Source organism: Eurytemora carolleeae, unplaced genomic scaffold (assembly GCF_000591075.1).
Source record: "Eurytemora carolleeae unplaced genomic scaffold, Eaff_2.0 scaffold1085, whole genome shotgun sequence".
NCBI lineage: Eukaryota > Metazoa > Arthropoda > Copepoda > Calanoida > Temoridae > Eurytemora > Eurytemora carolleeae.
This window is the reverse complement of record NW_019397012.1, coordinates 46,836-59,198: the sequence shown is the minus strand read 5'-3', so window position 1 is coordinate 59,198 and position 12,363 is coordinate 46,836. Positions and strand designations below refer to the sequence as shown.

The 12,363-nt window shown below is 32.0% G+C and overlaps 1 protein-coding gene across 2 annotated transcripts in view; it reads right to left on the bottom strand.

The window, feature by feature from the left end:
• Positions 1 to 1,935, bottom strand: part of LOC111711105 (cuticle protein 7-like) — a 6,170-nt gene extending 4,235 nt beyond the window's left edge. The window contains exons 1-2 of one of the 2 annotated variants that reach the window (XR_002767184.1): positions 1,837 to 1,935; positions 961 to 1,402 (exon numbers count right to left, since the gene is read on the bottom strand). Coding sequence is in view for 1 of the 2 variants with exons in the window: in XM_023485354.1 (XP_023341122.1) it covers positions 1,013 to 1,402; positions 1,837 to 1,845 (399 nt within the window). In the remaining variant the exon portion in view is untranslated. Of the gene's footprint in view, positions 1 to 948; positions 1,403 to 1,836 lie in introns of those variants that run through there. The other variant, XM_023485354.1, reaches the window with a different exon arrangement.
• Positions 1,936 to 12,363: the final 10,428 nt, after the last annotated feature.

The following is a 12,363-nucleotide window of genomic DNA, read 5'->3' as shown; positions in this document are numbered from 1 at the left end:
TAAAAGCAAATCTATCCTATATGTTAGCTTTTAAAAAAATCGATTTTTGTAAAAAACTGTATTTTTTCCATTTAATCTAAAAAATGCATAACATACCTATCAAAAACTAAATTTCAAATTCATAGGGTTAAATATGTTCATTGATGGTGGAGAAGTTCTTGCGTATATCTCTAAAATTGTGTTGTAGTAAAAGCAGAGTGTAAGCTAGCGCACAATGTGAATTCAACACATCTGACATTATATATCAATAATCCATGTAAATATAAAACAGTTTATAAACAGTGCCGTTAACCGAGCCGCAAAGGCTTAAAGAGAACTTTTGTGAATCGGACATGCACCTATATAATAGAGGGTACCTTGAAATTAAGCCTTTACAAAGTTTATCTTTAAATGGAGTTGTATTTACCATTGACTAAATTCAATTTTAGTAATAGCTTATATGATATCTCTCTGACTAACCAGGGCAAATTGTGTTGTTTCTGCATTTTGAATTCAGGTGGCAGATACGTCATATGTGTGTGTCTGTACCAAAAGAGTGTGTGTAAAATTTACTGTACCGAAGGCGTGTACTGTAGCCTGTAGGTATATACAGTACTTACGAATCTAGGTATTTGTACAGTCTAGGAGAGTACATTTGTTTATTGTTAATTATTTACTTAAAAATAAGTTTAACATAAATGTAGTGTATTATATATATTTAAGTCAACACTATAAGCCAAATATTCATGCAAACAATATAATTTGACTAAAGTTTACAATAAACTACTCGTTTTCAAGTTAAATTATAATTGACAACATTATTCTGCAACTTCCTTGACTGTGGTCATGTTGTGTGTCTGTACCAATAAGGGTGGTTGTAAGGTTTAAGAAACAAAAATAAAAAAAGAATTTCTGATGATAACGCCAATCCCTACTCTCTTTACAGGCAAGTCTCAAAAAAAGAAAAGATAAGGATTTTATGTTTTATTAGATGAAATAAATAGATAAATATTTTCACTATTTCTTCATCCTCTTAAGCATGGTAGGCAGGGGCAGGGGCATAGGCAGGGGCGGGAGCGTAGGCAGGGGCAGCCTTAGGGGCATAAGCCTTCTCTGCGGGGTACTGGGGAACTCCCTCGTAAGAAACATCAGCGATGAATCCATCTTCATGGGTGGCAGTGTATCTGGTGGTCTGGATCCTTCCGTCGGGAAGGGCAATGGTGTAAGATCCAGCAACATTACCGTAGGCATCCTGGTTCTCTTCCTTCTGGAAGTTAGCCTTGCTGTAGTCATCATTTACTCCATATTGGTAGGCAAAGGGCTGAGGGGCCAGCTTCTCCTCCTGATAAGGGGCAGGTGCTCCATAGCCAGGGTTGGCAGGGATAGCAGCAACAGCAGCAACCAGGGCAGAGGCAAGAATAACCTAAACAATAGTTAAATTACTAACTGACTTCAGCGTTGCCTGTTGAATTTTTAAAAAAATTCTAACAAATATAAATAAAAAAAATCCAATTTTTTATGCCCTCGTCTCTACCCCCGGGGTACCCATGGGTTCCCTAAAAAAAATCAGCCAAGTTGGTCCAATTGTTTGCCCAAAAATATAAATCAGGAACACATTTTTGTATTGGATAAAATATTCTTAATAATGTAAAACATGAAGGAAGTTCACACAATAAGATGGCTCTTTAAAATTTTGAAAATGGTTACTGATATTAAATGAATAAAACAATATTAATGGTTTTATGTAGATAAATGTAAATTAAAGTTAAATGTAAACAGGGGAAAACAAAGGCAGCTGTAAAATCAGCTGATATTCCACTGTTAAGTTAATATTTGGTTTGGATAAAGGAGCTGTACCTTGAACATGTTTACTGTTTGATTCCTGTGAGAGAACTAATTTGACAAACCCGGGATTCTTCTTTATATAGTGAGAGCGCGGCGTATGTGCTTACTTACACCGCCACTTCCAGAGTACATTTCAATGCGCTCCATTGCCGTTTTACCAAGACTTAGTATAAATTTAAAACTAAAATATACCGTTACCATCATGTTTTATCGTCCAAATGTTAAAAAGTCCGTAAACTTTGAATTTTCACCCCATCCCCTCTCTCCCCGAAGCAATAAACCCTGAAGCTCTCTGTGAAATAACTGTAACAGTTGATCTTGAACTTGAAATGAACTATGCGCGTAAGAAAGTTGGTTGTGCACGGTTCCACTCCTAACCTAGAAAACCAAACAAAGGAACTGAGTTCTTGTCAAAAACTCTGATTTTCTAATTCCTATATCTTTGCAATTCAATGTCGTAGACCTTAGATATTTCAAACTATGAATTATGTAATATCAATTAATCTTAGTTTTAAATATCAAAATTTTACACAATCAGGTTGCAAAGAAATAGGGATTCAAAATTTTGAGTTTTTGGCAAAAACTCTATTCCTTTTTACTATTTCTTAAACTAAAGAGAATTGTCATCCTTGGGTTTTATTGCAGCTTTTCAAATGTTATCGAGAAAAAAAGCAAGACAGGTTTAAAAAGAGTTGGTTAAATGGCTAATTACACAGAATTGAAAGTCAAATTTATGTGAAATTACGACTTTGTGACCTTGTAGCTCCTGTAATTTAGATTTTAAAAGCAAATCTATCCAGTTAAATATTAGTAATTCAAGACATTTTTGTTAATTCTAGAAGAGTATTTTAATCCCTATAACTATGATTTCTGCTAATTAAAATAGTTATGTTTTGAAAAAGCGAGGGTTTACACAATCAGATTACAAATATATAATAATTTTAAAATTATATTTCGAATGTTAAGGTCCTTTAATTAAAATGTTTATGTTGTTCAAATCTGCAAATTAAAATTATATATTCGGGCACTTTAACAATTCACAAAATCTTTAAGTTTACTGTCAAACGATTTTAAAGTAAAATATTTTTTCCGTGTTATGAATGATTATTTTACAAGTTGTAACATATCTATTTTATTATAAATAGAGTACAGTGATAATCAGAAAGACTACGATTAGAATCAAGTTTTGACTTTAAAAAGTCTAATTAGACATGAGACATGAGTGTCTAGTAAAACTATCCACTTTGTAACAACCTCAATTACACTTAAATATTGCCTCAATGTCGTCTTTCTTCTCCATTATTTGCAGTAAACCCCTTGACTGCTTTTTTCAAATTTGAATTGACGAAAATGATAGAACAACGAAAAAGTCCTAATTCTATGTTGATCGAATATATTTATTATTCTAAAGTTTAGTTGTGTGTTCAGGCAAAGCTAGATCTTCATCCTATAGTTTGATAGAACTAATGTTGAGTCAATACTTGAGATAATTATTTATCTATAACCGGCGTGTATCTAGACATAAGTTTATATTAACAAAAACAATGTTATATACCCCTTTCTCCCCCACCCCCCGCTTTAAAAGTCTAGTATCTGGCACTGCCCCTTTAAAAGTCTAGTATCTGGCACTGCCCCTTTGCTCCTCCCCTTTGCCCGCCCTTGAAAGAAAACATTCAACTCTCGCAAAACTAAGAAAAACTTTTTTTATCGATTTTATCGATTTTAAAATGATAAACATCGAAAAAAGACGTGGTTGGAGATTTTTCGTTTTTATTCCAATTTTAAACCTCCAGAATTGCTCACCGTTTTGTAATATTTTTTATTTAAATTTTATTCCCCTGGTTTTCAATGCACCGCAAAATTTTCAAAAATTCATAATTAACAATTGAACTTTTTAATCGATTCTTATTTCAAGCATTTTAGCTGAGTCATTCATATTTAAACATATCTTATACTTTCTGTTTTATATTGAGACTCAGAAAAAAAGAAATCTTTGGAAAACGTTTCAAATCCACTTTTTCCGGAAAACGTTTTATTTCCATCACTGTTTTTTAAGCAACGTTTCAAATTCATTAAGACAAAATTATACTCCAAAATAAATTAGATCTTTATTATTGTTTCTTGGAAAACATTCCCCCCCCCCCAGCTGTTTCTTAGAAAACGTTTCAATTTCATTACTGTTGCTAAACAACGTTTAATCTCCACTGTTCCTAACTCTGAGACACAATTATAATTATTTCTTCATTGCTGTTTCTTGGACAACATTTTTTCTGCCACTGTTTCTTGTAAAACGTTTAAACTTCATTACTGTGTCTAACCTAACATTTCAAATCTTTTAAAATAGTTGACAGCGTCTGTCTATAAAACTCAATTCTAAATAAATTAAAAACGGCGAAGTTGGCTTATCAAATCCCGTCATTAAAGAGTTTGTTTAAAAATAATTATTTGAAATTATGCGATTTGATCATAACTATCTATCTATCTATCTATCTATCTATCTATCTATCTATCTATCTATCTATCTATCTATCTATCTATCTATCTATCTATCTATCTATTTATCTATCTATCTATCTATCTATCTATCTATCTATCTATCTATTTATCTATCTATCTATCTATCTATCTATCTATCTATCTATCTATCTATCTATCTATCTATCTATCTATCTATCTATCTATCTATCTAAAAGAGTTTAGTGGTTTGTTTTACATTTGGATATATGCCAGATAATTGTGTAAAATGCAATAATTATATAATATACGCTAGTCAACCATATTAAATTATCAAATGTCTAATACTAACGATACATTTATAATTAGTCACTTCTCCCACTCACTTGCCAGGTTTTTTTCAGTTTTAACAGTTGAATTATTAAAATAAATCAGGGGCGGGTACAGGAACCTTTCCAGGGAGGGGCGGACATTTTTTTTAATATTGTTGGGGGGTTAGTACCAGTGTGCGCCTAACCCCTCCCCTGTAATTAATAGAGTTATGCACCTCTAGACAGGGGGGGGNATTTGGACATAAAACATGGGATTTAGAGGGGGGGGTCAAATTGACCCCCCCCCAGCGTATCCTGGTTTTCAAGTACCCCAGCGGAGATAGGGTTAAGGATGTAATAAATGAAAACATAAAACATTATCATGATATGTTTGGACTTTTAAATAAAGCCTTTAAGGATGTAATAAATGAAAACATAAAACATTATCATGATATGTTTGGACTATTAAATAAAGCCTTTAAGGATGTAATAAATGAAGACATAAAACATTATCATGATATGGTGCCAAGAATTTTTAAAAAAAGACTGAACTCCACAAAGTCTTCTCCTGAAGTGACATTCTGTATTAAAGTTTCCAGCGAACGAAACCTTTCGCAAAAAAATGTGAAAAATTGCTAACATTTTCGTTTTTCGCAAAAATTAATTTTTTCGCGAAAATTGATAAAGCGAAAACGATGCGAAATTTAGTAAAAAAAAAATCCGCCAAAAACAGTGTTGTAGTTGCAACAATTAATTACGCAAAAAAATTTCAGCCTACCATTAGTAGTTTTATTAAACCATAGTTAATAATTTGTGTTCCGTACTTTTTGTTCGGAAAACTATCGCATTTTCCCCCCGAATTTTTTGCGTTTATTTTTTTCCGCAAAGTTTTTGCGAAATTTTCATATTTTTTCGCATTTTTTTTCTCGCGAAAATTTTCGCATTTTTCTGGAGCGAACGCTAAGCAAAAATGCTAAGTTTTAGCGAAACGAATTATCCTTTTCGCATATACATAGAACTATAAGAATTTATAACGCTTTTTTTGTTTTATAACGCATCATTATTTTCTACTTGAAAATTTTTACATTTTTGTAAATAAATTCAATTTGTACAAATTAAAGGCTAAATGTTTCCAAGCGTGTCATCAATTATGAAATTAAATAAAAGTTGAAACCATAGAAACAGAAACAGGGGAAATCGAAAGAAACCTTCGATACTTTATTAAAAGTACTTTCGAAGTTATTTCAAGTAACTCTCTCTTTAAAGTTTTAAATTCCTGATTCATCAAGTTTTCAGAAAGTGAAAACAAGGATTTTTTCTGAGACTAAGGTTTCAAGGGTACTCGATGCTGCACAAAATGCTAAAAGTTGCATATAGTCGTACCGTCCAGGCTGGACTACATGGAGTCTAACTAGCACGTTTTATGCAACAAATATAGCCTAGCAAGAACAGAGTGAATGTGAATAGAATTAAGGGTAACTTGACACTACTTTACCAGTCCCTTTAAACTTGTATTCAGCAGGACACACATTGTCCTTTAAACTTGTATTCAGCAGGACACACCGCGTCCTTTAAACTTGTATTCAGCAGGACACACCGCGTCCTTTAAACTTGTATTCAGCAGGATAAACCGTGTTCTTTTTCCATCTTAGACATTTCATTGCTTCTCAAGTTGCCCCCCCCCCTCATAATACATAAAGTACATCTGCACAACGGGTTATCCTGTATCAAGTATAAGGACTAATTTTTACAATTTTATATTTGTTCAATATCATAAATAAATATTGAATTCCTCTCAAAGGATGAAAATATGGTAACGACCTAAATATTTTCAAATATCTAACCATATTTTTGCAGGGGTCAATATAATTCCTTTTTCAATCCCATTTGGGATAAAAAATTTAACTGGGGGCATTTTTTAAAAAATTGGGGGCATTTTTTCAAAATTGGGGGCAAAAAATAATTTTGGGATCAAGAAAATCAGCTTTTTTGGGAATTATATTGACCCCTGTATTTTTGGTTTACAGTTTGGAAAATAATCTTCCAAAGTTGTGCTTGTCAAACATAACTTAGAAAGTTATAAGAGATGTAACAACCCCCCGAATTTGTAAAGTGAGTGGGTGGGGGGAACTTTGTCCCCCCCCCCTGTTAAGCATGTTTATGATGATGTTTTGATAATACAATTAACACTTTTAAATCTGACAAATATGCAAATTTTTAAAATCCAATCATCATCATCCAAAATCAAATGCTTTCATCAAATTGTTTAATCATGCATTTGGGTCAAAACAAAGATCAGATTTGGCAAAGAAAGCCTAAACTTCGAGCTAGAGTTTTTTATTTAAAAAAAGCCCCACCACCCGAAAAATTCTTATGTAAAAAATTAGCCAGCTTAATATAAAATCAATCTTTAAGTTTTGAAAGGAACCAAATAGACAAATTTGTATTTATGAAAACAAAAAAAAAATAATATTTCCAAAATTAAAAGACTGTCATTTTAAACGATTTTCTCTCTAAAAAAAAATACTTAAGGTTTCAGAAATAGCAGAGAAATTTTCCTGAATTAAACACTTCACAGTGATTTTTATCCGATAAAGTTAAATGGTTGTAACTTGTAAGTCGGGATTGACCCTTTTTAAAAGTAATGTCACTTGAAATAACAAGGACAGTCCCTTAAAGTCGATGTTTAACCCTATTCAAGCTGACGTCTGGTTTACCAAAAATATTTGCAGAATTTCTAAAACTAAGTTTGTTTCAACGAAAACTGAAAATGTTCAAATTCTCTTTAAAGGCATCTGTGCAAAAATCTATGCAAAAATATCATCGCAAAAATATTGCAATCTGCTTCCTTTTGTTTAAGGCTTTCCAAAGTACTGTAAAAAGTTGAAATCCAATGACCGGAAGTGGATCTAATATAGATTTAGTCGAATAAAGTTAAAATAAGGCATTCAGGCAGTTGGTGTAAACGCTTTAAGCCTAAAGTGAGGGACATGTGATAGTTAGAAAAGTCAAAATATTTGAACAATCTGAGACCAATATGTCTTGAGTTATCTCCAGCCGATCCAGCCGGAATAGGGTTAAGGAGATTAATAGCCTAAGACCCCCCCCCCCAGCCGGAATAGGGTTAAGGAGATTAATAAACGAGATTAAACTATTCATGGTTGAGATTAATCCGTAGCTTTAACCCCAGCCGCGTGAGTTAAAACCATTTCAAGTTTGGATTCTGAAAATTGCATTTAGAATATATAAATGCAAAGTTGCCTGAACGCAGTTTAAGGAAGGTTTATCTGTTAATTCATGCATACTGGATAGGTCTGGCCACATTGTTTTGTTTTATTTAATCATTTGTAAACGCAATGTGAAGCCATATTAGTTCACCGTTTATTTAAACGTTTTAAACTTTCATTTCAGTAAACGCGTTTTTTAACGTAATTTTCCGTAAATTGTGTATATTTTCATGTTTACGGAAATTTGTTCATTTCTATCTAGACAATTTGTTAACTTTTCTAACGGAAATTATATGAATGGATCACTTTTGTCAAAATAAAATTTCTAAAATGTATTAACAGCTATAATTAGTCTTCAATGGCGTCAATGAAAAATAAAAATGTCTAGAAATATTACAAAAATCACCCTGCTTCATGTTTTATAGAATTTGTTATTAACCCGATTTGAAAATAATTTGTTTAGTAAAATAGAACTCCATGATATTTACTTATTTAATAAAAGATTCTAAAGCATGATTGGTAATTCTTGGTCAGGTTTGCATTGTCTAAATTGTTTACTAACATTATTTTCATTAAATCAGTTCCTAAACACCACCCCACCCCCTTACATTCACTTTGCATAGAAAATAGTAAAGACTTATGTTTTAATTATATTACACCTTGCCTACACTGCGTACCGTATAGTTTGCACACTATGCATGTTTTATACAATCCATTTTGTTGGAAGTAAAATTTTGCAATTAGAAGTGCATTATATGTTGCATTTCAATTTATAAAAAACATTTAAAAACCGTAACAGAATCCAACCATGTGAAACCATTTCATAAGAAATCAGCAATCGATCAAAATTTTAAAAAAAGTTTTAGTTTTGCGTATTTATTTGTTGCGAAATCCTTCAAACAGTCTCAAAATTGTATATGCAATAGCTCGCCTCAAATCTAAAGGTCATATTTCCTAATGTTTGCAACCTTATTTTGTAACTAGTATTCACACTATTGACATTTCAAACTTTGACTTTTTGATTTACCAAAGGAATTGAGTCTTTGCCACAAATTCTGAATTTCTATAGTCCATCTTTGCAACGTACACCTAAGACATTTTAACTATGAATTAGGGGTGATTGATTTGTGACTTTTTTTAGAAATCAGCCAGCCGCCCACTTGAGGTAGCTGCGTTTTTATAATTGTAATAAAAATAGTTAAAAATCGCCCATAGGGTTACGAATTGACGATTTATTATTGGAGAAATCGCCGTAAGGCCTAAAAAATATTTTAAAAAAAAATAAATATGATACATTGTGGAAGACGATGCCTGGCCGCCTTAAACAAGTTCCACAAGATTCAACGTAATGAGATGAACGAATACGGGGCATTATACTGACGTACAGTCTAACACGTGTGATATTGATATAGACTCATGTTCTGAACCCTCTAGTAATAAGTTATAAGAAATATAGATACTGGAAGTACTTTATGCGTTTTTATTAGAGTCTGACTCACGTCCTCTATAGCATATCATTTTCTTCGAAATTTCATGCTGAATTCAAATTCGAAAATCATTTTTAAAAATATTAAAATCTAAAGAAGTTATGGCCAAATGACGACACTAAATTCAGGTTTTTTAACTTGTTAATGTTTTTGATGAGTTTTTTAGCTCCAACTCACTCAATTTTCAATCTTTTTAAAAACGCTTTTCTGATTTGAATTTAGCATTGAATTTCCAAGAAAATGATATATAACATGAAAATAAAAAATATAATTTTTTTTTGTGGCCTGACGGTGAATTCTCTGATATTAAATCGTCAAATCGCAACCTTCTGGACGATTTTGAAATTTTTTTTTAATTGCAATATTTTTCTTAAGCGACCTCTGGTGGACGGTTGGCTAAATTCCAATATTGATCACCCTTGCTATGAATTCGATTATCTATATATATCAAAACAAGACATTCATGTGTATTGTCCCTATAGCTGGCCAAACAGCTAAACTGAATGGGCTGAATTTTTTTGTGGACACTCATGGGTAGCCTCGGGTGACAGAGGCTAAAAAAATCATTTTTTCATAATTTTATGCAGGTTGCAATATAGGGATGCAAAAATTTGAGTTTGTGGCAAATACTGAACTCTTTTCGAATCAAAGGGATACGACATTAAGTTGCAAAGATATCTTAAATGTGAACCATGGCATCATGTGTGTTGTACTTTAATATTAGTTCTTCATCTGAATTTTAACAATAGGGTTCACACCCCTCTCCAGTCACCAACAAGGTTGTATAATAAGGGTTGTTTCTCTCAGTGCTCTCCTATGTAGGGAAAATAGTGTCTTCTAAGATAGATGGATAACAACCCCATATGACGTCACTGATTATAGATGCCTGAGTGACGTCATCTGAGGTTTTTATCTATCTATCTGAGGACGACATTTTCCGTTCCTTTGAGCCCATCGAGAGTAACCAACCTTATTTTACAACCTTGCTCACCAGTCAGTCACCCTACCCATAATGTAGAAGGAATGGGGAAGGGTATTTCTGCACAGTTTTGCAAAAAAGGGTTGGTCTGCAAATATATATTCTGAATACGAACAACCATTAGTTTTCAAACGGCATGAATGTGCAAAAGTGTTTTTTGAGTGGGTCAATTTTTCTCTTCCTCCTGAATTGCATTCTGAAGGTCATATATAATATATATAGAGAATAAGTATTTAAAAATATATAAATACTAACTGTGTCTTTAATCTTAATCTATATATGTATATATATTAACTAGTAAACAATAATCAGACCAGCCTTAGTTTTTCACATTTATTAATACAAGTTGTTTCAGATCTCTTTATTCTCATCAGTCAATAAACATGTTTAAACTGGTGTTTCACAACAATAAAGTGAATAAGTATGGATATGTTTAATTTTCTAAAATTTAAAAAATCTAGTGAAAAATTTTTTTCTTCAAATGAAAAGAATGTTTTGGAAAAATCCACGAAAAAAATTTGAGAAAGCTGTCTGTACAGTTGAACCTTTTTAAACTTTGTAGTTCAAATGATACCGCTAGACACCATTCAGAAAGTTTGAAAACCTATAAACAATTTATAAAAATTCTCTGCATCGTTTTAAAACTGCAAATTAACTACATTTTTTTATACTTTCTTCCTATTTTTTTTATTTATAGTTCGTCAGTTTGTAGAACTAAAACTTTACACCAGCGCTTACCCTTTTTTGTGACACGTTCACCGTGAAACATTTTGACTTTTTTTACAAATGGTTTTTGTATTGCTTAGCTTAGGGTAGGGTACAGGGGGGTAAAAAGTCCGGTCCGTGTAAAAAAAAATCTAAAATAGCCCACTCTTTTGTGATAAAGCTACAGATCTAAAAATTAAATTCTTGAAAAGTCCTTGAAAATTTGATATAGAAACATGTGTCAAACTTTGATAGGGTTAAACTGAGTTTTTGATTGCCAAATTAAGAGCCTCTGACTTAGAAAACAGATATGTGCAAGCAATTACACATATTCTTGGATTATAGATTGATAATAAGCGTTAGTTTAGGTCAGACAAAGTGATAATAAGCGTTAATTTAGGTCAGACAAAGTGATAATAAGCGTTAATTTAGGTCAGGCAAAGTGATAATAAGCGTTAATTTAGGCCAGGCAAAGTGATAATAAGCGTTTATTTAGGTCAGACAAAGTGATAATAAGCGTTTATTTAGGTCAGACAAAGTGATAATAAGCGTTTATTTAGGTCAGGCAAAGTGATAATAAGCGTTTATTTAGGTCAGACAAAGTGATAATAAGCGTTAATTTAGGTCAGGGAAAGTGATAATAAGCGTTTATTTAGGTCAGGCAAAGTGATAATAAGCGTTGATTTAGGTCAGACAAAGTGATAAAAAGCGTTAATTTAGTTCAGACAAAGTGATAATAAGCGTTAATTTAGGTCAGACAAAATGATAATAAGCGTTTATTTAGTTCAGACAAAGTGATAATAAGCGTTAATTTAGTTCAGACAAAGTAATAATAAGCGTTAATTTAGGTCAGACAAAGTGATAAAGCGTTAATTTAGGTCAGACAAAGTGATAATAAGCATTGATTTAGGTCAGACAAAGAGAATTCAAAAGTTAATTTAGGTCAGACAACGTGATAATAAGCGTTAATTTAGGTCAGATTAAGTGATAATAAGCGTTAATTTAGATCAGACAAAGTAATAATAAGCGTTAATTTAGGTCAGACAAAGTGATAATAAGCATTGATTTAGGTCAGACAAAGTGATAATAAGCGTTAATTTGGGTCAGGAAAAGTGATAATAAGCGTTATTTTAGGCCAGACAAAGTGATAATAAGCGTTGATTTAGGTCAGACAAAGTGATAAAAAGCGGTAATTTAGTTCAGACAAAGTGATATTTTTTTAATTATAAAGATTTATTCACACACAAAGATATAAATACATATATAAATGGTGTAGTTAAAATTTGTTTAAATAAATTTTTTTGAAAATACAGGTTTCCAAAAGAAAAGAGAAAAAATATGCAAAATTATGCACAAATAGAAAACATTGATTTTTA